This window comes from Drosophila obscura, unplaced genomic scaffold (genome assembly GCF_018151105.1).
Source record: "Drosophila obscura isolate BZ-5 IFL unplaced genomic scaffold, ASM1815110v1 contig_17, whole genome shotgun sequence".
NCBI lineage: Eukaryota > Metazoa > Arthropoda > Insecta > Diptera > Drosophilidae > Drosophila > Drosophila obscura.
In genome coordinates, this window is record NW_024542757.1 from 3,339,475 (window position 1) to 3,366,889 (window position 27,415).

General features: G+C 42.9%; 9 protein-coding genes across 16 annotated transcripts; 4 read left to right on the forward strand and 5 right to left on the reverse strand.

Moving 5' to 3' along the window:
* Window positions 1-807: 807 nt before the first annotated feature.
* LOC111077598 (arginyl-tRNA--protein transferase 1) lies at window positions 808-3,440 on the reverse strand. Of its 5 annotated transcripts, none has more exons than XM_041592163.1 (9): window positions 3,313-3,440; window positions 3,099-3,231; window positions 2,608-3,042; window positions 2,380-2,555; window positions 2,066-2,218; window positions 1,616-1,797; window positions 1,390-1,553; window positions 1,181-1,332; window positions 808-1,107 (listed from the first exon to the last, which is right to left on the reverse strand). In XM_041592163.1, the coding sequence occupies exons 2-9, from the start codon at window positions 3,181-3,183 to the stop codon at window positions 1,009-1,011; spliced, it is 1,446 nt and encodes a 481-aa protein (XP_041448097.1). In that variant the 5' UTR covers window positions 3,184-3,231; window positions 3,313-3,440; the 3' UTR covers window positions 808-1,008. The 5 variants fall into 5 exon arrangements, with proteins under 5 accessions (XP_041448097.1, XP_041448096.1, XP_041448095.1 ...); XM_041592162.1 differs by having other exon boundaries at window positions 809-1,107; window positions 3,099-3,254; window positions 3,313-3,439; XM_041592161.1 differs by lacking the exon at window positions 3,313-3,440 and having other exon boundaries at window positions 809-1,107; window positions 3,099-3,302.
* Window positions 3,441-3,641: 201 nt separating this feature from the next.
* On the forward strand, window positions 3,642-7,726 carry LOC111077585 (hormone-sensitive lipase). The gene is made up of 4 exons (XM_022371929.2): window positions 3,642-3,771; window positions 4,160-6,544; window positions 6,605-6,730; window positions 6,794-7,726. The coding sequence occupies exons 2-4, from the start codon at window positions 4,166-4,168 to the stop codon at window positions 6,863-6,865; spliced, it is 2,577 nt and encodes an 858-aa protein (XP_022227621.2). The 5' UTR covers window positions 3,642-3,771; window positions 4,160-4,165; the 3' UTR covers window positions 6,866-7,726.
* Window positions 7,727-7,771: 45 nt separating this feature from the next.
* LOC111077586 (proliferating cell nuclear antigen) lies at window positions 7,772-8,952 on the reverse strand. Its single transcript, XM_022371930.2, has 2 exons — window positions 8,643-8,952; window positions 7,772-8,574 (listed from the first exon to the last, which is right to left on the reverse strand). The coding sequence occupies exons 1-2, from the start codon at window positions 8,748-8,750 to the stop codon at window positions 7,900-7,902; spliced, it is 783 nt and encodes a 260-aa protein (XP_022227622.2). The 5' UTR covers window positions 8,751-8,952; the 3' UTR covers window positions 7,772-7,899.
* A 117-nt stretch (window positions 8,953-9,069) lies between these two features.
* Window positions 9,070-9,833, reverse strand: LOC111077588 (DNA replication inhibitor plutonium). The gene is made up of 3 exons (XM_022371931.2): window positions 9,735-9,833; window positions 9,286-9,684; window positions 9,070-9,217 (listed from the first exon to the last, which is right to left on the reverse strand). The coding sequence occupies exons 1-3, from the start codon at window positions 9,748-9,750 to the stop codon at window positions 9,114-9,116; spliced, it is 519 nt and encodes a 172-aa protein (XP_022227623.1). The 5' UTR covers window positions 9,751-9,833; the 3' UTR covers window positions 9,070-9,113.
* LOC111081340 (40S ribosomal protein S18) lies at window positions 9,823-10,785 on the forward strand. The gene is made up of 3 exons (XM_022377373.1): window positions 9,823-9,931; window positions 10,159-10,344; window positions 10,408-10,785. Exons 1-3 carry the CDS (start codon window positions 9,929-9,931, stop codon window positions 10,675-10,677), a joined length of 459 nt encoding a protein of 152 aa, XP_022233065.1. The 5' UTR covers window positions 9,823-9,928; the 3' UTR covers window positions 10,678-10,785.
* A 1,610-nt stretch (window positions 10,786-12,395) lies between these two features.
* LOC111081344 (alpha N-terminal protein methyltransferase 1) lies at window positions 12,396-13,427 on the forward strand. The gene is given in 2 exon segments (XM_022371953.2): window positions 12,396-12,782; window positions 12,784-13,427. Coding segments are annotated over 2 exon segments (822 nt in total). The 5' UTR covers window positions 12,396-12,464; the 3' UTR covers window positions 13,288-13,427.
* Window positions 13,428-13,497: 70 nt separating this feature from the next.
* LOC111081343 (mitochondrial mRNA pseudouridine synthase Trub2) lies at window positions 13,498-14,692 on the forward strand. The gene is made up of 3 exons (XM_022377376.2): window positions 13,498-13,709; window positions 13,766-13,978; window positions 14,035-14,692. Exons 1-3 carry the CDS (start codon window positions 13,580-13,582, stop codon window positions 14,637-14,639), a joined length of 948 nt encoding a protein of 315 aa, XP_022233068.2. The 5' UTR covers window positions 13,498-13,579; the 3' UTR covers window positions 14,640-14,692.
* Window positions 14,660-16,531, reverse strand: LOC111077605 (SET domain-containing protein SmydA-8). Its single transcript, XM_022371950.2, has 2 exons — window positions 16,074-16,531; window positions 14,660-16,009 (listed from the first exon to the last, which is right to left on the reverse strand). The coding sequence occupies exons 1-2, from the start codon at window positions 16,400-16,402 to the stop codon at window positions 14,692-14,694; spliced, it is 1,647 nt and encodes a 548-aa protein (XP_022227642.2). The 5' UTR covers window positions 16,403-16,531; the 3' UTR covers window positions 14,660-14,691.
* A 162-nt stretch (window positions 16,532-16,693) lies between these two features.
* On the reverse strand, window positions 16,694-21,905 carry LOC111077597 (serrate RNA effector molecule homolog). 4 transcript variants are annotated; one of them, XM_041592076.1, is made up of 8 exons: window positions 21,824-21,905; window positions 21,323-21,472; window positions 21,079-21,263; window positions 20,734-21,010; window positions 20,015-20,081; window positions 17,953-19,943; window positions 17,784-17,888; window positions 16,694-16,945 (listed from the first exon to the last, which is right to left on the reverse strand). In XM_041592076.1, exons 2-8 carry the CDS (start codon window positions 21,460-21,462, stop codon window positions 16,873-16,875), a joined length of 2,838 nt encoding a protein of 945 aa, XP_041448010.1. In that variant the 5' UTR covers window positions 21,463-21,472; window positions 21,824-21,905; the 3' UTR covers window positions 16,694-16,872. The 4 variants fall into 4 exon arrangements, 3 of the variants coding, with proteins under 3 accessions (XP_041448010.1, XP_041448008.1, XP_041448009.1); XM_041592074.1 differs by having other exon boundaries at window positions 16,694-17,345; XM_041592075.1 differs by having other exon boundaries at window positions 16,694-17,345; window positions 21,323-21,474; window positions 21,827-21,890.
* Window positions 21,906-27,415: the final 5,510 nt, after the last annotated feature.

Below are 27,415 nucleotides of genomic sequence, written 5' to 3' on the forward strand. Positions count from 1 at the left end.
AGAGCGAGTAGCGAGAGCTAAAATATATGAAAAAATTGCTAACAAAAAAATCACCAAATCGTGCTAAGTTGTAAATCAATGAACATGATGACTAACAGTTATTCCTACAATTTCACTCCACCAATACATCAATACATTTGTCAAAATTTAAGAGTAGGCGCTAGAATGATTTGTTTGCATACAAAATTATGATGCAGTTGATCTTTGCGAAAAATCTGTCGACCAAAACGCTCTAAGGCCCAATAAAATTTTGTAAAATACTTTTATAACACACGTGCCGTGCCGTGGCTTTGCTTTGTTGTGAAAATTCAGCAAACCGCTCATTTGTTAAATATTTTGTTTAATTAGCGCACTTGACAAATGCCAGCAAAAAGCCAGAGAAGCGCAGAGAAATAACTTTATTGGCACGAATTTATTTTTTAGATATTCGCCGCTACACCATAAGAATTCACAATTTTATAACTTTTTGTCTAAGCCGCAGAGGAGGCTTCGTTCTGAGAAAATCTTTCGTTTTTCACGGACATTAAGCTTTATTGCGATCTTTAGCTTCCTAGCCGCCTATCTCACGGTGTGTGTGTGCGCCATAAAATGAACATTATCTCCTAGCCTTATCCAAATGAAATGTCTTGTATCATCCAGTGCTGTGTGTGTTGCCAGCTCCATAAAAGTCAATTGATGCATTTAGCTGCTGGTTTCAGATAAGCGACAATGATGAGTACTGATAAGATCTGTTCATTTTCCGACTCTTATCAAAATTGTCTGGCATAGTTAAGTTTACGGAACGCAAGGGGTTAAGCTTTCCTATTGAATTCAATGTTTATTTATTCTTATCATATAAATATATCTTGGCATTACTTAAAACATATTAATTAACAATTTCAGAAAGTTGTTAAGCAGAATTTACATTACACTTTAGCTTGACAAACGATTAACGACTTTTGGCTGATAAATTTAGATTTCAAACTTTAAACAGATTTAACAAATAAATGTAATTAAACTATGTGGGTCTCAGGCCATGTTAACGTAAAGCATGCGATGCGCACAAACTTTTCCCACCAGCTCGCTGTACTCAATAATCTCGACGCGATCGCTATCAGTGCCGGTTATCTGTTAAGAAGATTAAAGGAAATCGTGAGTTAACAAGAACCTTGTAGAGGATTTACAGCGAAAAGAGAATTACCTGCACATAATTCTTATACTGCATGCATGTATTGGCATCCAGCAGAAGCATCACTTCATCCAAATGCTCAACTAAGAATTCGTTCACATCTCTAGCAGCTGCATCTTCATTTAGGCGCTGATACTTGTTTGTATCTAGCTTAGAGCGAATGACTAAATGAAATTGGCGTTAGTTATCAACATCGAGAGGAAGGATAGCATGACACCTACCGTCGGTGAGCAGTATCCAGGCGTAAGTCTCTGGGCACAGCAAATATGAGGCAGACAGCTTTCCTTTGTAGCGCATCTTCGGACAGGAGTGTATGTAGAAGCCCATATAGTAATATTTCAAAGCAGGCGTAGTGGCGGCAATCGTCTGCACGAAATCTATTTCCCTGCAACAGCAACCAAAAGAAATTAATTGTTAATAATTTTTAGAGTTTGTGGAATATTTTACCTTAGCGAGCCATATGTTCCCAGCGAGAGAAAACTGTAGTCCGGATCGTAGAAGAAGTACACGGAGCTAACCGACCCCGGCAAGATATCAATAACGCCCACGGCAATAAGTTTTTCATCGAGCCAATACTGCTGATGGAACGAGCCATAGCCCATCTCGGGTCCATCGTCTGGCTTTTCGTTCTACAATGGAGTAAATTATAGTAAACTAAAGTTTAATATATTGATAAAACTAAGGGTTATGTAAAATCATTTATTGTGTAGCAACCTTCATGGGTGACACCTGCAGATGGTCCTGGTAGGCATTGCGATCCCTGGGCGGATCATTGTGTATCGATATTTGATACTTCCTATAGAGCGCGTAGCTATGGGGTAGAGTCCGCTTGAATTCCTCACCGTATACGTGTACCAAACTCAACTGCGGATAGATTTTTCATATATATGTAATTACCTTAAGGGGTGACTTGATCAAAAACCGCTGCATATTAGCTAGGGTGAGGCGTGCGGGATTATCATTGTGAATGGCTACTTGATATTTTCGATACAACGCAAGTACTGCATCGGCACAAGAACGGTGTGTGTCTGAGGATGCGACCAAAACGATCTGCAAGAACACAAACAGCACAAAGACAGTGTGTCTACATATAGGGAGACTAATACTCAGGATCGGACACGAAATGAACAAACAATACATGGCACAAAACAGATCAAATTCACGCTAACCAGCTAAGTTCTGCAAACGGTCAAACAAATAGTATTACTCACCTTTAGATGATGTTTGTTGGTTTCGCTGGTCTCCGATAAAAAGTCACTCAAACTCTTCTCCTGCGTGACAGCTTTCTGCGAGGGCTGCTCCTTAGTATCGCCCAATTTGGCCTGCCGGCGTTCCAATCGCATTTGCTTGGCTTTCTTGCGCGGCTTATTGGAGATCGCCGCTGCAGCTGTTAAAGACAAAGTTAATAATCTTCATTTATTCATTGAAATAATACCCACATTTGTTGGATCCCAGCGATGGTGAATGGTTTAAAGTCAACTGTGCAGCCCCGGCCGGCTTTGCTTTTGACTTTTGAGCCTGTGCGAGTGACATAGCCTGTTCCACATTGATTACAGCTGGACTCTTATCTGGCATCTGAGGCTGCGGCTCACTGGCAGAGGCATTCGCACCCTCAGTTACGTCATCATCGTTTCCTGAGCGTACCGCCTGCTCGACAGGGTCACGTTTACCATCACGCAAAAATCGATTCATACGTCGAAGTATTCGCTTGTTGGACTTCGTCAGCTTGAATTCCAATGCGTCGCATTTGATGGTGTAACAGGGGCAACAGGTATCCTTGTTCTTTAACTTATAGCAGTAGTTGCCGCATCTGCGCCAGCCACGATCAATGAGATCTTGGTAGTCTTGGCAGTCCAAGCGATATGCGTGCATACCTTTAAAGGCAACGACAAAATGAGTAACTGCACCTGGTCCGGTCTTGTGTTCTTACCATTGGATTTGCTGCAGTTTGTACCTGTGCAGTAGCCGCATTTTCCGCTCTGGCTTCCAAAGTATTGCACAATGCTGACACTCATGACTCGTTTTTCTCAATTCAGATCCAAAATGCAAGCCAGCATTCCGCACTTACAAATAAAAAAGAATTTAGCTAAACACCGCCCGCCCACTAGTGAAATTTGACACTACAATGAATGAATTTTGTTTACCTTTTCCCACTAATCGTTTCCCTTTGTACATCGGAAATGAATAACTATTGATCGATTTAGGTGTTCGGCTTAGTATTACAAGCTAGCTAAGACCTTCAGTTCTGAACATACAATTTTCCCCGATATATTAATCAATTGTGTACAAAAGTGACTAATTTTAAGTACTCCCTTTTTGGGATTGTTTATAAAATAAGCTTTAAAAAAAAGTCAACCAAATTTATTCAAATGGAAAACATCAAAAAGGCAAATACCATTTAAATATTAAAAATACCAGAGAAAGTATATTTACGGTATATTTTTTAAGGTATATGTTGGTATTCTTCTGAGGGTCAGGCGGTATATTATGGATAAATCCGCGGTCTAGTGACAAAAACAAAAACAATTAAAAACAATATAAAAAACCGATTTAAGCACACATTTTAAAAATGAATTAGCCAGGAAACTACGAGCAAATAATCCGTAAGTGTATTGGCCAGTGAAGCACTAAAGACAGACGAAGGGCAACAATTATCTTGTCCAATTTTGTGTGGGTCTATGAAGTGCGTAGTTGTTGTCTTGTCAAGTGAAAGTTTTCATTGCTCTGGCTGAGAGTAAAATGCATTTCGAATCCGTATATTTTTCTCAAATAAAGTCAGAATATATATTCCATTCCTTAATAACCACAGAGGCACATGGCTCAATCTCTGACCAACGACCTTCGTGCAAAGCAATAAAGTTCAATCATATGTAGTTCTGTCGCTTCCTGTAATTGACTGCCTTTGTCCTCTATTAAATGATAGTAATCGAATCAATATTGATTATCTGTATGATTAGTTATGGCTAATAAAGCAAATTTTTCCCTCGACAGCGCATAATGATTGACGCGGCGTCTGCCGAGCTGGCCAGCCACAAATTGAATGCACAATTCGATGACAATCTGAAACTGGCACACGAAGAGGAGAAAATAAACCATGTCAATGGAAAAGAGGCGCCGCAACCGACACCCGCCGAACTGCAGACATCGTATCGAAGTCTGTTTGTCTCTTGCCAAGAACACGCCGCATTCTTTGCCAAAGATCATACTGAATTTGGCCAACGGTTGCATGCCGCCCACATTGCCTGGCAGGACTTTATAGTACTTGCCAACCGACTAGTCCTGCAAATCGAGGCCTTTGCCCATGAGTACGACTTTGATGAGCACACACCGGGTAATGGATATCGCAGCTTCGTTTACGTGACCAACGCATGCATTTCACATGGCATCAGCATATGCAAACAGCTGCTGGCCACACGCAGCACTATGTTTTTCCGGAAAAAGGTCTACATGAAGGAGGTGGAGGCCTGCTCGCAGCTGCTTTCCTCGATATGCACTTGCCTGCAGTATCTCCTCATACTGCGTCAATGGTCGGCCAATACTGGAGATCTGTTTGCCTGCGGCACGCACACTGCAGAGCAGCTCTTCGAGTTGGGCGACACCATCAATCAGTATTGTTTCTATGGACGTTGCTTGGGATTCCAGTACGGCGACTCCATTCGTGGTATTCTACGCTTCCTGGGCATCAGCATGGCCAGCTACTCCGAGTCTTATTACTCACAGGCGGATGATGGGACTATTGTAAAAACCACGCGCAGCCTCTGGACCAGTGGCAAGTACCTAATGAACCCAGAGCTACGAGCCAGGCGCATTGTCAACATCTCGCAAAATGCAAAAATTGACTTTTGCAAGTCATTCTGGTTTCTGGCCGAGTCGGAGCTGATGCACAAATTGCCCAGCATCGTGGGCAGCTCCATTAAGGTGAATCGACTAATCGAGTTGCCAGCGGAGCCTTTTCAGTTACCGCAACGAAAGAACTTTAAGGCGAGTGAGAAAGTCGGCAGCGATGTAAACCAGAATCAAGGCAACGATGATGATGCCATACAATTTGTGGACATAGCCGTACCCAGTGCTCATCTGGGACCCGGTCTGCCTATTTCTGTGCGTCTGCTCAGTGCCAAGCGCCGATCTGGAATGCTAGGCGAAGGACGCTATCGCGGTTGGCACAAGCCCACTCCCCCCAGTCGTTCCATATTGTTTCACTGCCATGGTGGTGGCTTCGTGGCGCAATCATCAAAATCTCACGAACTCTATCTTCGAGATTGGGCTGTAGCTCTGGACTGCCCCATACTTTCGGTGGACTACAGCCTGGCACCGGAGGCTCCCTTTCCGCGGGCCCTTCAAGAAGTCTTCTATGCGTACTGTTGGCTATTGAAGAACGCCGGGCACCTGGGAACGACTGCTGAACGAATAGTGTGTGCAGGTGACTCTGCTGGTGCGAATCTGTCCATCGGAGTGGCTCTGAAATGCATTGAGCAGGGTGTGCGTATCCCGGATGGACTGTTTCTGGCCTACTGCCCGACCCTCGTCAGTTTTGTGCCGAGTCCAGCCCGTTTGCTGTGCCTCATGGATCCCTTGCTGCCGTTTGGCTTCATGATGCGGTGCCTGCGTGCCTATGCAGCGCCCGCCAAGGAAACTTTGCAGCAGAATGCCAAGCATGTGGAGGAGGTTGCCCAAATACGCAATGCGCCAAAGTCGTCACTGGGAAGTGCAACTTCCAGTCGGCGCACCTCATTGGCCAGAAGTACTCTAACATCTCTGGAAGCGAATGCCGATCAAGATGACGAGAGCAGTGATACTTTTGCCAGTGCCTCGGCTTCGTACCACAGCCAGACCGTGGAGCGAACCGAGTTGCCCAACAGCGAGGGCGACAACAGCTCGTGCGTGTCTTTCGAGGACGATTCGCAGCCCATTGTTCATTATCCTGTTGAGATTTCAGCGGACACTCCCAAGGATCTCGAATCCGCTGCCTATATTGATCAGTTTTTGGATAAATATCTTATTGACACGGCCACCATGGAAGTGACCGAGGAGACTACACTCCCAGTACCACAAGTAACATCCAATGGCCTTGTCAAGAACATTTCTGATGAGAACATTCTGGTAGAGACGGGACGTGACTTCATTGCAATGGACACACTGCAGGGCCGGTGGCAAGAAGCCGTCAACAATATAACCAACACCCTATCGCGCTGCACAAAGTCTTACGAAATTCATGGCAGCAGTGCTATCAGCCCGCAGGATGTGCGCAATATGGATGCATTGATAGCTCGCAGTCCCAGCGAGGAGTTTGCCTTCGACGTGCCTAAGGATCCGTTTTTATCGCCTTATTGGGCTAGCGACGACTGGCTGTCCCAACTGCCAGAGACAAAGATTCTCGTAAGTTTCTCATCACTCAGCAATATATAATTGATCCACATTTTATGATTCTTTACGCAGACTCTGAACATGGATCCCTGCCTTGATGACTGCGTCATGTTTGCCAAGAAGCTCAAGCGCCTGGGACGTCAAGTAAACTTGGAAATACTGGAGGGTCTGCCACATGGATTTCTTAATTTTACTATGGTATTTACCCCGCAAACAACTGCAACCTACCAAATCCACTAACCAACGATGATCTCTTTTTAGTTGTCAAATGAGGCTATGGATGGATCCAAGCACTGCATTAAATCATTGCAGGCACTACTCGAGATCACATAAAACCACAGCAAATTATGACAAGACAAGAACAGCAGACAATGAGAAATCCACCAGTCCAGCCCCAGTGCAATTTCTACAGATTCACAATAGCGGTTGAATATAATTCCACTTGATCCAGTGACTTGGAAATATAAGCACGTAATGGTTTATTCGGTCGACAATAGTGTTTAATGACCTCCCCGAGTGATTCCTTCCAACCAATTAGTTTGGAGGAAAGCACAAAATGTTCTTTGCTATACGCACTTTACTTGCTTTATATTAGTTTTGCAATCTCAAGCGTTTTTGATACACTTTTATACGGTTTGACACAGATTTTTTTATGCTTTATACACATATACACATACAAATTATAGATATGGTAGGTTAAGGTTTTTAGTATAAGCAAGCCAATTATTCAAGTATTGGAAGCATGTAAACATGCGATATTTATTACATATATATACGTATATATATTTATGTATGTACAATGATCTATGTTCCAGGCACACACTCGCTAACAGTCATTTAATGTACAACGTGCCGAATATGTGCCTGATACGATATACATGTACTATATAAGCAAAGCATTCAAATATCCGTATATTCACATCCCCAATTAAGAGTTTGTGCATACATATGTATATTTTACACAATGGAGGCTAGCAAGTTATACATACATATATATTTCAAATATGCTGGAGATATGCTTAGTTTTCTTTGCCTATCCCACGGGAAACCTTACGACTCTATCTCTGAATTTCATCAGGTGTTTGCTATATAAGTTCATATACGTTTGTAATCTCTCTCTCTAAACTATACCCCAGTGCAGTGTTATACATCTATGCGAATAAACGGTTATTGCCATTCAATATATCCACCTTCAGGCTGAAATAGAGAACCACAGGCAGCAGGGAAAACACTTTGGTCAACATTATTACAAGTATGTTTTTATTGAGGAAAAGATGCGGTTTTGTTGATTCTTAAACGTTAGGTTGTACGTGGGAGGATGATTCAATAAGTGATATAAATATGAGAGGAGACAGTCTCGTGCCGCCTTATGTCTCGTTGTCTTCGATCTTGGGCGCCAGGTAGTAGCGTATGTGGCCCAGATCTTTGATTGCATACTCTACTACCAGCGGCACATCTGCACACATCGACAGCTGCACTTGGGTGGACAATGGAGTGGCTTTTGTGAAGGCGTTCAGGTAGCGACAAGCGAACGTAAGCGTCACTGGCTCCTGCATTTCAATGGTGACAGACTCCTCCTCCTTGTCCACATTGCCAGTTTGGGCCAGCTTAATGTTAGCAGTACCCACATCACCGCTGGCCGAGAATTTGACGCCCTCTTTGGTGCAGCAAATAACTACAGACTCGCTGAACTGGGACAAGTCACGGCAAATGCGAGCAAACTCCATGGCCGGCATACGGACCACACAAGAAAAGTCCGTTTCCGGTATACCCAAATGCTCCTGATCGAGATTCATTAGTTTCATCTCATAGTCGGAGACCTTCTCCTGATTAGCTGACTCGAACATGATGGTAACTGTGTCCGCATTGTCCTGCGCTTTCATTGTCACGTTGTCCTCGTTGTTGGCACACTTCAGAATTTTGGCCATGCTCCCCAGATTCATGCCCATAGAAAGATTGCGATCACAACGGAACTTGTCGAATCCATCGGATCGCAGCGTCAGCGACACCAAAGACACATGAGAGTTGTCCATGGCTTGCAGCTGTGGCGTGGGGTGGGGTTGAAAAATTAGTTCACTTGCTCGCAAACTGTGTCAATGTGTAAATGTACCTGAATTCCCGAATCACTGCAGTCGAAGGTGGCCTCGTTAAGCAAATCCTTGATGGCGTCGAGAATCTTCTTCAGAATGGTAGCTTGACCCAGGCGTGCCTCGAACATGATTTTGTCTTTAGTTTTATTATACGGAATGCAATTTATGCGAATCTATATAGTGTGTTATGTGGGCTTTGCAGGGCTCCGGGTGCTGATGGAATTGCTGTGCAATTTTACAAGGAAATCTGTATAATGTTTCTGCCACTGGCACTTTAAAACGAGTGACGAACGTGTTGGCAAAAAATTACATTGATCAGGCGGGCAAAAATGAGCGGGATAGGGATGTACAAAGCCGGAGATGACATCGATGAAGTCTTACCGATATATATGATCTGATCGCGCTGCCAACCTAGGTGTATTTCAGTAGCCCTGGTACTAAATTAAATTGACAATTTTATTGTTGTTATAGTTTTACATTCTTAAAAGACATTAGCGGAAGCGATGATGTATAAAGGTAGCCTGAGCCGAGTGCAGCTGGTGCTCCAACTTCTTAGCTTTCTCCATCATTTGGTGCAGGTCGTTTACGCCAAGACCTTACCAAAAGAAAATATTTAGTAGGCGAATATACATTTACATACCAATGTGTACGCTATGAACTCACCGTGCACCGTCTGATCATGCGCACCGCTGGGATCCTTTTTCATAAAGTATTCTTCAATATCGACATGGTTTTGCATTGCGGCTACACAAGAGGCCGGAATAAGCGAAGAGAGGTTAAAATCCTTGTAGGAACGGCGATGCAACAGCTCACGGACTAAAGGGTAATTTCCAGAGTAGGTGGCCAAGGTTAATGCGTTTTGTCCAAAATAATTAACCGCGTAAATATTAGCTCCAAACTCTAAAAGTGTGCTTGCGCATTCGAAGCGCCCCATATAGCAAGCCTTCAGCAAGGCCGTGTTTCCGTACATGTCCAGTTCCTCCACATTATACTCTCGGTTGCGCGCCATAGTACAAATGATGCGCAAAGACACCAGATCGTTCTGTCCAACGCAGCTGAGAGCTTAAAATATTTAATAATGGATTATTGCATTTATTATCACTTTAATTTACCATTCATTCCAGGCATTTTTATATGATCAATCTTATAACGGCACTTAATAGAAAACCAGGGCTAAGTTATTCGTGTCCAAATACAACTCTGTGCTGTAATACTGTGCAACACTGCTTGTCAAAACACCAAGCAACGTCAAGACGTCATCCGGTTTCTTTCCGATTCGAGAATTTGTCTCATACAAACGGCAAAAATGGTGCGTCGTCGAAAAAATATGCAAAATCTCGGTGCATCAAACAACAAAAACATTAAGCTGAAGTGAAATTGTTCAGTGCATAGCATGAAGTATGCAATGACAAGTTTATGCTGCATTAACACAGCCTAACAATGGCAATATTTTTGTTGCGAAAATGCCATTGCCAATTTCTGTTTCCATTGTTTGTGTTTTTCGTGTAATGCAATTTTCGCGTTTGTTTTTTGCAGTCGCTCGTCATCCCAGAGAAGTTCCAGCACATCCTTCGTATTATGAATACGAACATTGATGGCAAGCGCAAAGTTGGTATTGCCATGACCGCCATCAAGGGTGTGGGTCGTCGTTACTCCAACATTGTGCTGAAGAAGGCCGATGTTGATCTCACCAAGCGTGCCGGTGAATGCACTGAGGAGGAGGTAAGCAAACTCGGTAGACTGCACGAGCCGCAACTAATTGAATTTTCTTTAATTCGCTTGTAGGTCGACAAGGTTGTCACCATCATCACCAACCCTCTGCAGTACAAAGTGCCCAACTGGTTCCTCAACAGGCAGAAGGACATCATCGATGGCAAGTACTGGCAGCTGACTTCCTCCAACTTGGACTCCAAGCTGCGTGATGATTTGGAGCGCTTGAAGAAGATCCGCTCTCACCGCGGTCTGCGTCACTACTGGGGCCTGCGTGTCCGTGGCCAGCACACCAAGACAACCGGTCGTCGTGGTCGCACTGTGGGTGTGTCCAAGAAGAAGTAAGCTGCCAACTTTCCCCACAGTGAGATCGCTGATACTACTTTAACTTTTACAAAAACCACAAAAATAAATGGAAAAAACGGAAACTGGAACGTTTTAGTGCGGAATTAATGTTTAGTGTTTGTATTCGTATTTGGTACTTATTGTAGTTACAGTGTGCGCTTGCAAACAAAAATAATCGAAAATGTCTGTAACTCCTGCGCCAAGTAACAAATCCCAGTGGAGCATAACTCCTGTGGCTCGAAATACGCAAGAACTGGCCAATTATTTACTAAGAACGCTGTTTAATCCAATCCAGCAATTCCAAGAGCCACCAGAAACAATGTTCAGCACCTCTGGTTAAAGTGGAGCCAACATCAACTGCTTAAACTATCTTACAGCGCGAGGGTCTATTCAAATGGACAAGTTTAAGCGAGAAGTACTATGGATAAGCGCGATAAACAAAAGTGCCTAGATTTTCCTGGTCTCGGGTTGTGATTTCTCTACTAAAATGTGCGAATTGAGCCGTCATAAACTACATTATACTTCTTACCCTATGCCATATCTTCCATATCTACAGCACATAAATAAAATCCATACATTTTACAGTACGATGTTAAATTAAGATACATTTGAAATTGACCGCCAAACTCCATTTATCGTTGAAAAATATCGATATTATTCGCTCTCAATTCGTGGTGGTTTTTCAAAATTTGCTCTCTTTTTTTGGGGTGAAGCGAGCGTTTTCGTGGTGTGAGAAACATGTATCTTACGGGAACGCGTATGGAATGAAGATTCATTGTTGCGTCATTCCTACGCACCCGTGAATCTACATTTGATTTGTATGGGAAAAAATTCAGCAACATGGGGAAAGGAATTAGCAGCATTGTTGTGCAACTTTGGCACGGGGTGAGCAACAATCTGCATACCTTGGGAAAATGGATATTATGGACTTGAGATATTGTTTGTAATTTCAGGTTCCAATTAATGCAGAAACTACTCAGTCTCTGTTTTGAAAGATATTAACGAAATTTTGCAGCTCACGGGTTCCAATAATAGGTATCAGAACCGGGATAAATGTATATATAAAACACAAACATATGCATTCATAGGTAAAAAACATGTCAATCTAGGATAAAATCTTAAATAATGTTTCAATGAAGCTTGGAAAAAAACATTGAACATCAATTAAAAGAAATAAGGTATAGAAAATTACATACGCATAGAAGAAACTTGGTTGACCAGCAACACTGACGTCACATTTAGTCAACATTTATGTTTTATGATTTGGCCGTTTTTGTTTGAACCCTATTATCTAAACAATCCCATTAAAAATATTTCTGAAAACTAGCCAATCCTGAACAAAATTCATTGAGAAATTGTATAAAATTATTTTTGGGGGGGCTTAGGTATGGGAGGGCCAACTAATAATTAAACTGAATATCAAAATTGACGAATTTCATATCACAAAATATCATGGTATGGCAGCCCGCAGCAACAACGAACTGAACGAGTCTGGCAACGCCACAAAACGACGTCACATTCGTTTTATGTTGTTTTTGTTTGAACCTTAATATGTAAATAGTCCAATAAAAAGGACTTCTGAAAACTTGCCAATCTTCTAGAAAATTTATGTACATCCTTTTGACTCCATAAAATTATTTGTTTAGGCTCTAGGAATCCCCAGCTAGCTAGTGAATATTAAACGGAATATCAAAATCGAGGAATATCATCGTTGAATGTTTTGAAAAAACAATCGATTCAACAAACAATTTAATGCCAAAGCATGCCTTCAAAATATTCAAAGTAAAATGCCATTGACGGCTCCAGAAAAGTGCCCAGTTTTAAAAGACGAGATGAACAGCAGCGAGGATAAGGAGTGCAAGGAGGAAAACAAAAATGAACCACAGGAGTCGGCGGCGAAGGTAGTGGATGTGGTTGCCGTAGCGGTCAGTTCCAATAGGAGCAACGTTCAAGAGCCACAATTTTATGGCAAAGCGCAAAAATATTGGTCGGAGGTGCCAGCCACAGTCAACGGGATGCTGGGAGGCTTGGGTTACATCAGCGCCATCGATGTACAGGGATCCAACACCTTTCTTCGCGAAATACGGGTTCCTGGAAACAAAGCTGGCGTTGGACTGCGGTGCCGGCATTGGACGAGTGACTAGGAATCTCCTGATTCCCCGCTTCCATTGCGTGGATATTGTGGAGCAGGACCCAGCTTTTGCGAATAAAGCCCGGGAGTACTGTACAACTGAGAGCCAGCCTGTCGGCAGTTTGGGGGAAATCTACAACGTTGGACTACAGAAGTTTACTCCCACAAAGAAGTACGACCTCATCTGGAGTCAATGGGTCTTGGGGCATCTCACTGAGCTGGACTTGGTCGACTTCTTTCGACGCATGGGACAAGGACTGGCTCCGGGCGGTTTCTTTGTAATGAAGGAGAACGTTACCAAATCAAAGGAGATAATCGATGATGACGAAGATTCCTCGGTTACTCGCCCTCTTGAGCACTACGAGATCTCGCTAAAGGCGGCTGGATTTCGCATTGTGCGAAAAGTGCGCCAGCAAAACTTTCCAAAAGACCTTTATCCAGTTTATATGATTGCCTGCAAGCCACTCTCTGTGGCTTAAATTCAAAATGTAGTTACTAACGTACAAGTTAACTTGTACCCACAAAATCCAATATCACAATTTTAGCTAGTCAACAAAATGTTAAAATTATATTTGTATAGTTAATAGAGACAAATAAATGTATCAAATGACCAAGCCGGGTCACAAAGGCGCAAAGATTAGCGTATTCCTCAATTTATTTTCAATAATAATACATTGTCCTATCCGTTTCATCGGTCCGGCAACGCCGTCTGGCTCATTGCTTGTCGTAATCATTGCATCCGGGGTATAATTGGATAATTTAAACACTTAAATGGCTCTCACAAAAGTCTACGATGCCGCGACAGTTTTCAGGCACTTAAATGGCGTTTTAAATGTATACAAACCCGCCGGCATGAGAGTAGGACACGTCCGTAGCGCAGTTCTCAGCAACATTTGCAAGGGTTAGTGGAACGTTCTTAAAAATATTCCAAAGATAACATTTCCCATTCTCCTTAAGGTCTCAACGAATTGAAGCAGCGCGAGCCGCGCAAGCTTGTAGAGAACAGGCCGCTGCTGGGCACAGGCACCGCCGCCGACACTGTGCTCCACAATATAGCCACGAACACCGATCTCTCTGACGATGTGCTGTGCACTGGACCTCGTTACATGCCGGAAGATATACGCTGTGCCACTGTGGCCAGTCTGGGGCAACACACCAGCGGTGTTCTGCGTAAGTTATATACGCTCACTGGAACATAAACTACTAATCGGTATGCTATTCAACAGTTTTTGGCATCAACAAGGGACTGCGCCAGTCGAGTCGAATACAGAAGAACCGGCCGGTGCGAGTGTATCACATTACAGGTCGCATGGGCACTGCCACGGAGAATCACCTGCCAGACACACATGTAACCGCACGTTCCAACCATAAGCATGTGTCAGCGGAAAGAATCAGTGGCCTTGCGGCCTCCATGCAGGCTTCGCATCAGCGGAAGATGTACGAGCTGTGCGGCGTCGACCTGCAGACACAAGCTGCCTACGAGCTAGCCAGCAAAGGTCTCATTCGGCCAACCGACAATAGTCTGCCCGTCATCTATGGCATCAAGTTAATTCATTTCGATCGCCCGCACTTCACTCTTGAGCTGCATGCCATCAATGAGACGGAGGAGTACTTGGCCGCCCTGGTGCATGACATGGCGCTGGAGCTGCGCACAGTGGCCCACTGCAGTCAGTTACGATGCATCCGCCACGCTCACTTTGATGTCACCGACAGCTTACTAAGACATGGCTGGCATCTGCCGGGGATCGTGAAGAACCTGCGTCAGCAGCGGGAGATTCTGCGAGCACATCCCCAGATGTTGGAGGAAGAGCGCGCCGAGCTGCATGCGTGATGATTAGATGACTAGATTAACTGTATCATAAAGTATGTTTTATTTGCAAAAACTAGTCAATTTTCTGCTGCTGGTATTTGTGGGTCAGCATTAGTTTCTCCCACTCAAAGATCTCCGTCTGAAGCTTCTCGTTCAGCTTCTTACCTGCCACAGAATCGAGTTCCTTTTCCAGCACCTCCTGAGCCTCTTTGAGTCGGAGCAGGGCGTCTTCTAGCAATGTAGAAGCCTCTGCGGGATTCCTGCGCGCCTGTTCCTCCAGGGTGTGGGCAATCTCGACCAGGATAACAGTCAGATAGATGGCAAGCTTAATGCTGTAGGGATCCAGGCGACGACACACGTTGTACAGGTCATCGCACAAGCGCAACTTTCGCTCCAGTATTCCATCGCTGAGCGAGCTCAGCTCAAGACCAATTTCGTTGCCATAAAGCTGGATTAACGTATGCTTCAGATTGAACATGTGAAAGTGGTTTGGATGCAGCATCTGCGTCAGGCGAGCCAACGTTAGCTCAATCTCAGTGGCCGAAGGGCGTCCGGCCAGCATCTTATCCACCTGCTCCGTCATATGGGTCTGCAGCTCTGTCACGTATGCCGTATCCATGGCCATGGGGCAAGCGTCGCATTTCCACTGACTGTGCTCGTCGACTGGATCCACGGGGAGCTGCTTGCCCCCACAGGATTTGTTGACATCACCCAAGCAGGTCAACGCACTCACATAGCTGCCAAACTCCGTGGGATCCAAGCAGCGTTCGCAGCCACATTTGAAATGCTTGGTCAGCCGAAGATGATGCTGGCGCAGATGAGTGCCCCACAAGATGTTTGTGTAGGTGATCCTTAGGTGGTCGCCCTTTTTCAGGTCGCCGCCCGCCCTAACCGCGATCTGCATGGTAGTTCCGTCAAATTGAAAATAACAATTGGGCTGGCAGGCGTGCTCCATCATGCATGCCTGTCGGAACAGTCCACTAAGTTCGATGCCCGTGGGCAACTCGACCACCATGTAGTTGGTCTCGACGATGCCACACAGCCGATGCAGCAGTTCCGGTTCGCAGTGCTCAAGGAGACCCTTCTTGCTCTGCTTGAGGCGCTGCAGAAAGCGTTGGTTCAAGTAGCTTACAATTCCATCTTCCGCCTCCTGGTGGAGCTCCGTGCCTTTGCGTTCCTCTTCGTGCGACTGCATCTCGAGCAGATCGGCCCACTTCTTCGGATCTTTGCGCTGCAGCAGCAGACACTTCAGCACAAGGAGTGCATCCCCCCGGTAGAAATCGTTCAGCCCACGAGCATCGGCCCTGGCAGACGGACCCGGACCCAAGCTGAGGACGCTGCACTCCAGGGCCTCGTGTTCGCAGGAAACACTGCAAACTGGCCAGCGACAACTGTGGAATACGTGGAAACATAAGCTGCTGCCTACCAACGAGAACTCTCTGGCGGTGTACTCACTGGCGACACAGATGCTTGCCCAAGCGACATGGCGTGTAGCAACCCACGCACGGCACGGTGGTGGACGACTTCTCCCCCTCCGACATGTACCACTTCGGCCCGATCACCAGCGGCTCCTCAACGAAAATTATCTGATTGGCCTTGATGTCTTGTGTGGCGACCAAAAATCGACCCAGCACGTCATCCTTCTCCTCGCGGATTGGCTTGCAACAGCGCTTGTGGTCTGGCCAGTGTTGCTTCTGGTGCTCCTTGTTGCAGTAGCGAACAATTTTGCAGCGAGTGCAAGTCTGCGAGGCCGCCACTCCGCACACGGCACAGAGGCTATGCATGGATATAATATATTTTATACGGGTATGTAGACGCGGAATATGATTCCGAAAGTGTTGGAATTGTTACGTTGGTTTTGTCCGCCGCCGGCTAAGATTTGTGCTTATTTTTAGCGCGCTTCCCCCAAAACAAGAGCACAAGCGTTGCCATACTCACGGAATTATCACTCTCCTCGCTGTCTCTCTCTTCACTGAGAGCAAACAGGGTGTACCTGGTGCAATTTTGTAGACCCCCCCCTGACCCAATTAATGTTTGTACTCCTGGCACCAGGATTCTGGTTTTCTTGAACTTTATTTCGCATTTATTCGCCGCAGATTACAAAATTGAACCGTACAAAACATTCGTCAATTGGAAACAGATTAAGTTAAATTACATATAGCACGTTGGTTGCATTATGAGGGGAATTGATCAATGCAGGCATAATATAAATACAATTGATTTCGATTTGATTGTACACTAGTAGCTCTACAGTCTAGTACGGCTCTTGAGGCGCGTCCAAGTCCCGGTAGTGTGATCTGTGTGATCGATAATCAAAACCACCGGGTCTGTAAGCAACGAGAATTGAAGGAATTTAGATATTGTTGAATATTACATGTTTATTTATTTAGTCTATGGATTCGCCCTTTCGGCAACGTCATCTTTGAACGGTTTATAGTTTAGACGGTTTCTAAATACAATTGGCAAAACATTGTACACGAAATCAGATATCGGTATTCATATATATAAATCAGCTTTATAATATGTATGCGAGTGTTCTTTCTCGCTAGCATTGCTGGAGGAATTCAATGCTGGAAACGGAATCATCAGATCAGATCAGATTTCATTTGTCTTGTGTGTTTGTGTTCTGGCATTGGTCTAATCAACTAGTCAAATATATCGGAATTTGAGGGCGCATCCAAATCATGGTAACCGACAAGCCGGCGGTGGTGTTCCAAAGGCAATTCCCTGCAAAAAATTTGCGACACAAGAAGGTTGTGACAAATTTCGTTTTAGACCAACAGAAAAGAAATCAAAATATAGAAACAAAGGCTTAAAAGAGGGGCGATATCTAATCTTATCTGAGAGGTGACTAAAGACTGAACAGGCGCTGTGGAGGCTACTGCAAGCTGTCCATTCCACAGCTCTGTTCAATCACGATTCGAGTGTCATCGTCATGATATGATGCCACCAAGGACACAGGGATTGTTTGCAAATGGAGAAAGGATAAATTTTAACGGAATGCTGGAGAAGATAACCTCTCAGGGATAATAGTTGTGAAAACAAATCTCCTACGAAACTCCTTTAGGAGAGAGAAAATTGGATCGAATGAGCACCGAACCCATTCCAAGTGATAGCGCGCTTAAACTAAAAGTAAAAAGGCGAGCGAGTGGCTCAGGTACTAACCTGCGAGCGGGTGCGAAGTGACGTCCACCACGGCCACCACCCATCATGTGGCCACCAAAGCCATACGGCATTCCAGACATTGGGGTATACATCGGCGGACGGTATCTGAAGAAAGAAATGTACATGTATTCCGCCGCGAAGGATTTCAATATGATTGCATTGCACTCACCCTCCGGGCCCACGAGCAGACTCCGTTTCAGGACGCTTGACGCTGCCGGGGTGCTCTGGCAACTGCGGACGCTTCGGGTCCCGTAGATAGTTATTGAAATATTGCACCTCCTTGCGGACCTCGTCGACCTTCTCCTCGTGCTTGTTGAAGATGTGCTTGCGGATGAACTCCGGTCCCTTGAACTTCTTGCCCGACAGCGGACACAGCCACTTGTCCTTAGCCAGCTCCTGGGTGTTGGCCTGCACAAATTTCTCCACCTCGGTGTCGGCATTTTTGGCACCGAGATCCTTGATCTGATCTTCGCTAAGCAGCGCGGTCTTGGTCAAAAACTGCAGTAGCTTGCCCTCGTACGACTTGATGTACTCATTGAGCTCGTTGCTGGTCACACGTGAGGGAGCCGGGCCACGGGCGTGGATAATGCCACAGCGATTGGGCATCTCATCCTCGTACGGATACTCGCAATGGTTGTAGTAGTCCACGGAGTGGACAACCCGTAGGTACAGCACCAGACGATCCAGCACCGACAGCAACTGCTCGTCCCGTTCGATGGGCTCGCCCTCGCCGTCCTTGCGGTCGCCGGAGAGCCCCAAAAGCTCCTCCTCCTCGGCAGAAGCCTCTTCGATGAGGTAGTCGGTGATATTCTGAAGCACAGGATTCTTAGAATTGAAGCCATAACTGGGACCGCTTCCATTGGCAGCCGTTGCTTCCGAATCGCTGGCAGGCGAGGGCTTGCTAAGGAGACCATCGGACCACAGCTTAAACTTCTCATCCAGATTCATGACGATTCGAGCGCACAACTTGATATCTGATCGCACCACCTGTTTGTGGGCAGTGATGCCGTTGGCTGGACGCACTCGCCGACTCAAGTCGCGATTGACAATGGCTCCCATTTCGCAGTCGCGCAATCGCTGATTGTTCAAGCTCCAGCAAATCTCTTTGATGTTGACATCGCGTGTGAATGTAATCCAGCCGCGGCGATACCAGCGACGTTCCACCAAGGGATCTGCTATGGCCGTTCTCAAATAGCCGGTGAAGCGACTGCAAAGGGCCTCGATCTCTGCCTTGGTTATGGAGGGAGCCAGGTTGCGCAGGAAGATCGAGGATGTTCGGTGCATGGCCCGCGGAGGATTTACTTTGTCCAGGTCAATGGTTACTGGTTTCACCTCACCTTGAGGGTCCCCAGTCTCCGGCTCAGCTGCAGTGTCGGCCTTGGCCGCATCACCATTTTCCTGTTTTTTCTCCTCCTCATCTGGTTTTGGCGATTTTTCTGCCTGGCCGTCCTCCACAGCTTCACCCTCGGCAGCGGGATCAGCAGCGGACTTCTCTGCAGATGCTTCCTCTTTAGGACTAACTGATCCCTGCTTTGCCTTGGCTGCTTCTGCTTGATCCTTTTCTGCTTCCGCTTTCTGTTCGGCCCTCAGACCATCCTCAACATCATATTTCGCTTTAAGCTTCTCGTCGTCCTCCTCCTCTTCGGAGGAGCTGGAGCTAGACTCAGATTCAGATGAGGAACTCTCCTCGTCGCTGCTGCTGTTTCGCTTGCGCTTCTTGATCTTCTGCTTCTTTTGCTTCTTCTGCTTGATCTCAGGAATGGGCTCGCTCTCTTTCGGCTTTTCCTCCTCTGGTTTTTTGGCAGGCGCATCTTCAACTTCGGGGTCATCCCAGTTCTCATCGTCCGAGTTGACAGGCTTCAAAGCCGTGCGCTGTGGCGAAACAATAAGTGGCAATTCTTCCTCCTCCTTCTCTTTCTTGGGACTCTTGGGTGTATTTTCGACCACTGTGGCTGCTTCATCTGGGTCCGGCTTCCTTTCGAAGACTATTGGATCCTTGGGCTTCTCTTCGAGAACCTTGAGATCCTCGTCGGTGCCGCCTTCCAGCTTGATCACACATGTGTCCAACACCTTGATCAGAGCATCGCTATGGGAGGAATCTACCTTGACGCTGCCAATGGTGCCATTCTCTAGGAGCTCCACAAATACATCTGTGCGTCTCTGCAAGGATGTGAAGGGAGATTGGTATTTATAAAAAACGGTCACATAATAATTATCGTAGATAATAGTACCCTCAAAAATCCGCGCTGCTCCTCGCTGCGGTTCACGCTGTCCTCGGGATGGTATTTGTTCTTGAACCTATGGGAAGACAAAAGATTGTTCAAGTGAGCCGTTGGTGGGGTTAAGAAGAATCAATTCCTGACGGTAAAAAGTATAATTCTGCGCGTCAGTCGAATTTCCACATTTCGCATATCCCTTTCCGGCTGTTGGCATAGGTTTAGTTAATGATTTACTGGGTTTAGATAGCGATTGGTTTTTTTTTTGTTTGTTTGTTATTACCCAAAGTCTTACCTTTGATGGCTTTGCGCTTTCGTTATTTATAGGAATGTGATATATGGTTATTTGGGCTTTCGCTCAACAATCGAATTGAAATAAATCGCGGTTTCAAAATATAAACACACCACAGCATTGCTCGCCGGGTAATTAAGACTTTAAGTTATCTGGATATCAGACAGCAGCTCTGCAAAAGCGGCGCAGATGCTCTCAGATAGGACTAGGACTAGGTCTCACAAACCCAATAAGCTGCAGAGAAAAACTTAATAATATACAAACAGTTATGATTTGAGTGGCGCACAGGGAAACAGGCAAACAGGGGTAACAACGCAAGGGATTGCATAGGATGGTATAGATAGGGAGAGAGATCAACCAAATGATAAGGAGTGCACTGCATCGGCATCGCCGTTGGGAGCTCACTGGTCGTGGGAGTCCTGGCAGTGGGCTAGCTACTAACCATTCCTCGTCCTTGTGGGCCACAAAGAACTCGTTCAACTGCTGGCGCTTGAAATCCGTCTTGTACTCGGTGTACTTGCGCATCACCTCGGAGTCGGATATGTTCTCGTCCTGGGTGTCCAGAAACTGTTTTAGGTTCAGCATGGCAGGCTGAGTCAGCGTATCTCCCCCGATGATCGGCAGCTCTCTCACTGGCGGCGGATGACTTGCGTGGTGGTACGCCGAGTGCATGGACTGATAGTGATCGGTCCACGCCTGCATCAGATAGGGGTCATAGCCTGCAATTATGAAACGTTAACAAATATAATGTTTCAAATGGTTGGTTAATTTCTGTAGGCAAACCTACCACCATATCGCGGGCCTGGCCGCCCATCTCCGTCACCCCAGTCAGGGCGCATACGTTTCGCTGGTGGCATCTCGCGACCGGGAGAGCCGTACCGTGCCCGTGGACCCGGGCCGCGGTAATCGCTGTAATCAGGTCGATGACGCGGTGCACCGCCGCCTCCAGCACCTCCACCGCGGAAGGGATTGCTGTAATATGGAGTTGTACAGTGAAATGGTGAATCTCTGCCGGCGAATAGACCACTTACCGCTCTGCCCATTCATCCCGGCCTCCGCCAGCACCACCCATGGGGCGACGCTCGTCCCTGCGCTCCGTCCGATAGCTCTCACGCTCTCCACGGAACTTGTCGCGCCGCTTGCGGTCGTACTCATCATCCGAATCAGCCATTGGTGGTTGTCTGAAATAAGGAATGAATTCAGATCCCAGTGAAAGTGGCTCGGCCATAACCTCAATTTTCTCCCACTTTTATTCACTTTTACAAACTGATTAAAACAGTTTTTCAGCTCTCACACTTAGGTGTATATGATTGTATAATCCCTTCTTCTGGGACAGCAAACTATTCATTTCGAAGTATTTATTTACTTGGTTTATGGACAACGAAAACACAAGCCGCCATCTTGCCGCTTGGCAAAAACAAAATCGCTTACGTGTTTTGTTAAATCAACGAGTTAACTCTGTCGAGAACTATTGGCAGATGGTTGCACTAACTTAATGATTGACTTTTTGTAAGCCCACAAAGTACACTTACCTTTTTTTTATTTAATTCTAAATTTTTTTTCGCAGAGCCTGCGTCGGTGCGACCGTAGATTTCTGGACAAAATATACCGTCAGACCCTCAGAAATATACCAAAATATACCCTGTCATTATCAAAATATACCATAAATATACTAACGGTCACGACAAGTTGATATCCCTCGATTTTGATATTTTGTTTAATATTACTAATTAGTTAGGACTTAAACGACTGAACATATCATTTAATCAGATAGATGAATCAATTGATTCTGATATCTGGCTTTTTTTAATGGCGCCCATTTATTGGATTACTTATAAAATACAGTTTAAACAAAGAAGGTACTAACGATTGCATACAAGGACAATTTCAACCATTGAAAAGGATCTTGTCGGAGAAAGAACTGGGATCACTCGTTGCAAGTGCCAATCATAAATTATGGTAAAACCATAACATCACCGTACAAGTAATCATCTGATAAAACTGTTATCATTAGTTATTTATTTGTAATTTCGCGGTAATTACACGTTTCAAGCTTTGAACTTGAAGTTGAACTTTTGATTGCGCCGTAAGGATAAGGGTGTGACGTATTACATCACGAAATTTGTAATAAAAATTAAAAAATAATCAAAAAATTTGAATTTTGTTGCTCGCTGACAAAAGCTGACTGATATGAAACGAAAAATTATAATTGATAAAGGGAAAAATGTAAAAACTAAAATGCAATTAGCTAAAAGCAATGCGTAGCTTTGTTATTGTTTACAAATTGAACAATTCAAAACAAAATGACGCGTTTTAAAGAGTTGTTTCGCTTTTGTTTTGTTTTCCGTTATAGAGTAGAATGCCTGTTGCTGCTGGCACACCGAGAAGTAAATACTCTGAATGCTCCAAGTCAGAATCCAAGACCACATAGCAACAATACACTGCCGTACTTTTATATACCGATAGATCTTAAATATACTTTGAACTCGATTATACGCTTCCCCCGTGGCCATAATTCATAATTTTCGGGAGTAAATTCAAATACCCCCTTTGGTTGACAACCAATCTTTTTAGTTACTTATTTCAAATTTAAACAAAAAATAAAGAAAGACGGGCTGTTAAACTCTTTTTAAATATATAATTTTTATTTTATTACACGTTTCATATATCGTATATATGTATATAGACTTTCTGTTGGATTTATATGTATGTATGTATATATTTACATCTTAGTTTTAGAACTATGCAAAGTGTTCGGTGTAGTCTAGACCTAAATAAATTTGTTATTTATGAAATTAATTTCAAAAAATGTAATTATACATACATTATACGCATTAACCTTGATTGGGCACCCGCTACACATATGTAAGTAGCGATGCGCCATTAACTATTATATAAACATTTCAATCCGTTTCTTCCCCAACTTAACTTAGTATCTTCCGACATTGAAGTATAAAAGTTTCTTTTTCTGGTTCGTATTGTAAGTTATTAGCAATAATATTAACTGTAAGTGAACAGATTTCCAAATAAGTTGTCAGTTTCGTAGACATGAGTAAGTACTCGTAAGTATATCTAGATACATATATGTATGTATATCCGTAAGAATTATATATTTATGCACCGTATGTTCTGAGAACAACAAGCAAACTTCTCACGTTAGAGTTCCGAATGTTACGCCAAATAATTAAGTATGCGTGTACGTGTACTCTAGTAATCGTTTAATCGGTTTAAATGCTAACAATCTCTACATCTCTCTCATTATCATAATTGGTAAACGGCAACTCAAACAATGCGCTGTGGTGTCTGAGGCTCTTGAGTGAATTGAACTGAAAGAACGAACCAGCCTCCCGATAGGGGGAGTGGGCCTGACAGGGGTATCGAATGCTTGCTGGCAGTGTAGCATGGAAATCATAATGCAAGTGGATTTAAAATATACATATGGATATCCCGCCACAGCTTTGAAGAATTAAAATCTGTGGCTCATTGAATTTGTCTACGTATTTTGTGTGTGTTCTTACGGGTTTCATTTAGAATATGTTTAGTACTGTATTTTAATTAGATTATCGACTTTGCTCGGTTTGTATTTCGCGTTACACTAAAATGCCATCAAATCAGTTTTCAGTTTGTATTTTGTATATTCTAATTTTTGTATTTTCCGGAAAAAATCATTTACCTCTTCGAACCTTCGAATCGTGTGCGTTATCAATCCATTTATACGTATGGCTTCGGACTTAAGATATACTCGAAATCGTATCCTGAACTGCATTAATAACTGTATATAAGTGTATTGTAGATATTAATATTATCATTTAGCTTTAGATTACTGATTGCTACAGATTGCAAATGAAATTTGACTTATGGCGTTCATCGTCGTCTCTAATCTCTACGTTTCAAAACGTAACTAAGGGTTCTTTTCTGCATGGTTATTAGATCTCAATTTCGATTTGGCAGTGAGAAAAAAACTCAACTCAAAAAGCGTTCGTATGAGTTTCGTTTGCTCTATCGCTATACTAATGCAAAAATACCCAATATCCACAATCGAGCATCTTGTGTGGGTGTTTATGAAAGTATGCCAATGGATCTATGTATCTGTATCTGTGCAGTGATTTGCCATCTTCAGATTGCTGCAAACCAGGTACACCGGTACCTCTAACAAGGCTTCGAAATAAGGTGTGAGAGTGCTTTGGAAAAGAATTTTGAGAAGGGAAACGGAAACTATATCATCATCCTATATACATTTTGTATATGTGTACTTTTCTTCTCTGCTGCTAAGGTCTCGCTTGTAGTTACATTTATTATTATAATGCTCAAAACCTTTCGATCATGTTCCGTCTAATATTCCATTCTTCACTTCTTCGTCCACTTCTGCTTTTGTTTCGTTTGAGGTAGTTTTTCAATTCAGGATCAATATCTACAAGTCGAACACAAAAATTGCTTGTGAGTGTGATTCAATTTAGCTTAGGGTTAGCTGTGTACATGGTGTGGTCATGGGTTCTACATAGTTAGGGCTAGTTATTTGGGGGCAAAACAAGTTACAGTTTACACATAACAGAAAACAGTGCATAAAAATCAAACAAAGTCTAGTTGCTCTTCCGCTTTCTCTCGAAATTTCAAGAATCTACATAACGATTTTGTTTCACGTTTCAGTTTCTGTTTCTTTGTCCTTTATCTTCATGTGGTACTTTCATCTTTACTTTTATCTTTATTTAATCTTTATCTTTATCGTTTCTATGAATGGATTTCTCAACAAATTGTTACTTTATACCATACATTCTCGTATTTTCGTAATTCATCAGGTTGCAGTTTTTGTATTTTTGTTAGTAGCATTCTTTGTTTTCGTATTCATACAGCGATAGCTATATCATATATATCATATTCATGTATGTACAGATCTTAGGCTTAGGGATAATATTGTAATATTTCAAAGGTTTAGCGTTAGCGAGGATCTATCGTGGGTATTTAATATGCTTGTACTTATCCTATATTCAACGTACTTTAGGCAGAAATCGTCATCGTCGGGGGCTCTGCCTATGTATTGTATGTATAGATAGCAGCTCAATTTTATTCGATTTTTTTTACAATTTAAAGCTATTTAATAGCGCATCGTGTCTTGTTTTTTTTTTTAGCTGCTTGTAAATTATGATAAATCAATAAAAAATGTTCCTTTCTTTTGTCCGCCAATGTCATCACTTCACTCTCTGTTAATCGCCTGTCATTCTTAGCCAATTTTCACAGCCGTTTGCTTCGCTTGCAAATCTTGTTCAAATTCTGAATATCCAGCTTTTCATAAGTCTTTGCTCACATCCCCCGCCACATTTTCGGGCACCTTTCCCCTTTTACCCGATCAGGATAATTCACAAAATAAAAATGTTCTCAGGCAACTGTTTTTTTTGGAAAAATGAAAACACACGGATTTTTGTTTATGTTTTTTTTTTGTTTCTTTTTTGGAGATTTTCATGTTGGTTTTCTTTTGCTCGTTTTCAACACATCTTCTTCTATATATATTGTATATATTCTGCTTGGTTTCGTATCGTAAAAAGGTAAAAACTATTCCGCATTACGATAGGGTTTGCTCTTTACAGTATTCTTGTAAAACTACAAAACAAGGTATGCATATATTTAATGTATCTGTATCGGTATCGGTATCGGTAACTGTATATGTAGTGGTATATGTGTTGTAATAATAGCAATAATATAATAATAATAATTGGGCGTGCGCGAGTGCAGGCTACAAATAACTGAACTTAAAAAAATACTTAAGAGCAAGCCTGATCGGGGGATCCATCCTTTCGAATAGGATCCAACGAGTAGTACGATTAAAGTATTCACTGATTTCTGTTTTGTAATTAGAATTTACTCTTGTAAAGCAGTGTGCTCCTTTATTTTATATCATATGTATATCGTTTTCGTGGGCTCCCTTTTTCAGATCTCTCCATAAATTAAATTTACTTAAGTTTTTACATATGTTTTCGTGTGTTTGTGTGTGTGTGTGTTTATGGGTGAATTCGGGGCATGTGTGTGTGTGTAAAACATAAAATTAAATTAATATTAGTAGTAAAAATAAAAAATTGCACAATTCAAGTTGAAAGCTAAGTAAAAGTTCACTTAAAAACTTTACATTATTTTATTTTAATATTTTACAATCGCTTTTCCATTTGTTTTTTATGTTTTGTAGCTACTAAAATTAGAATAAATTTGATTTAAGTTTAAATAAGGCCAACAATTTGTGTTAAAATTTTGTAAATGTAAAAAGTATACATAAAAATGTTTGGAAATAAATTGCATTCAAATTTTGTTTAACATAATAGATTGCCAAATGAAAACTTTGCACATTTTTTGTTTAGTTTAAAATAAATTTTGATTACATTTTGTTGCTCACACAAGTTTAAAAAATGTTTCAAATGTTTAAGGTAAATTTTAAAAATAAATATTGAAGTCTTTTGGTGTGTGTACGCGAGTGTATCTATGTGTGTGTCCGAATGATTGAATATTATTAATTGCCAGCAAAAAAATGATGAGCGGTACGATCTAAAACCTTCACATGCGATGGTTGCTTTTCTTAATGTTTGAGTAAAACTCCAATCACTTGAATTTCCATTCTAAAGTGCTCGTTATCAAAAGTGTTGGTTAAAAAAATGCCTAGAAAACGACGCCAATTTCAAAAAGATTATTGTTTTTGCGGGGGAAAATGATCAGAATCTTTGAGTTGAATTTCTCGTCGTTAAAAAAGATATCTGTTTATAAGGAGGGTATGACGAAAATGGTTTTGCGTTCTGTTCTTACGTTTGTGTTGTTCTTTTTTTGTGGGTGATATTTTTTTTACAGTTTCCCTCTCGTTATGATTAAAAAATATTTATAAAATCAGTCCAAGTTTTGCGTGTTTTTTGTTTGTTTTGTTTTTAGAGTTTTGCTATCTGAATTAACTTAGGTTTTCTTTCATTTAGTTTTTATAAGTGTTATTCTGAATATAAGGTATATTTTTATACCTTTCACTAAACAGATCTACGCGCTCCAGTTGATGTTAGCTTTACAGTTAGGGTTAGGTATTATACAGTTGCGTTTTATTAAGTGTACAATTATCGTTATCGTTTAATAGTTATTATTTTATATATTTTTTAAATATA

Bases quoted from the DNA above. Each gene is read 5' to 3' on its own strand.
- LOC111077598 (XM_041592163.1), bottom strand. From the start codon at position 3,183: ATGAGTGTCAGCATTGTGCAATACTTTGGAAGCCAGAGCGGAAAATGC. The intron at 3,043-3,098 runs GTAAGAACACAA...TTGCCTTTAAAG, and splicing joins AAACTGCAGCAAATCCAATG to GTATGCACGCATATCGCTTG. The intron at 1,108-1,180 runs GTAATTCTCTTT...TCTTCTTAACAG, and splicing joins AGTATAAGAATTATGTGCAG to ATAACCGGCACTGATAGCGA.
- LOC111077585 (XM_022371929.2), top strand. From the start codon at position 4,166: ATGATTGACGCGGCGTCTGCCGAGCTGGCCAGCCACAAATTGAATGCA. The intron at 6,545-6,604 runs GTAAGTTTCTCA...TTCTTTACGCAG, and splicing joins TGCCAGAGACAAAGATTCTC to ACTCTGAACATGGATCCCTG. The intron at 6,731-6,793 runs GTATTTACCCCG...ATCTCTTTTTAG, and splicing joins GATTTCTTAATTTTACTATG to TTGTCAAATGAGGCTATGGA.
- LOC111077586 (XM_022371930.2), bottom strand. From the start codon at position 8,750: ATGTTCGAGGCACGCCTGGGTCAAGCTACCATTCTGAAGAAGATTCTC. The intron at 8,575-8,642 runs GTACATTTACAC...CCCACGCCACAG, and splicing joins GCAGTGATTCGGGAATTCAG to CTGCAAGCCATGGACAACTC.
- LOC111077588 (XM_022371931.2), bottom strand. The intron at 9,218-9,285 runs GTGAGTTCATAG...TCTTTTGGTAAG, and splicing joins GCATGATCAGACGGTGCACG to GTCTTGGCGTAAACGACCTG.
- LOC111081340 (XM_022377373.1), top strand. The intron at 10,345-10,407 runs GTAAGCAAACTC...ATTCGCTTGTAG, and splicing joins GTGAATGCACTGAGGAGGAG to GTCGACAAGGTTGTCACCAT.
- LOC111081343 (XM_022377376.2), top strand. From the start codon at position 13,580: ATGGCTCTCACAAAAGTCTACGATGCCGCGACAGTTTTCAGGCACTTA. The intron at 13,710-13,765 runs GTTAGTGGAACG...ATTCTCCTTAAG, and splicing joins TCTCAGCAACATTTGCAAGG to GTCTCAACGAATTGAAGCAG. The intron at 13,979-14,034 runs GTAAGTTATATA...GCTATTCAACAG, and splicing joins ACACACCAGCGGTGTTCTGC to TTTTTGGCATCAACAAGGGA.
- LOC111077605 (XM_022371950.2), bottom strand. From the start codon at position 16,402: ATGCATAGCCTCTGTGCCGTGTGCGGAGTGGCGGCCTCGCAGACTTGC. The intron at 16,010-16,073 runs GTGAGTACACCG...CGTATTCCACAG, and splicing joins GGCAAGCATCTGTGTCGCCA to TTGTCGCTGGCCAGTTTGCA.
- LOC111077597 (XM_041592074.1), bottom strand. From the start codon at position 21,462: ATGGCTGATTCGGATGATGAGTACGACCGCAAGCGGCGCGACAAGTTC. The intron at 21,264-21,322 runs GTAAGTGGTCTA...TCCATATTACAG, and splicing joins CGGGATGAATGGGCAGAGCG to CAATCCCTTCCGCGGTGGAG. The intron at 17,889-17,952 runs GTGAGTGCAATG...TTCTTTCTTCAG, and splicing joins TCTGCTCGTGGGCCCGGAGG to ATACCGTCCGCCGATGTATA.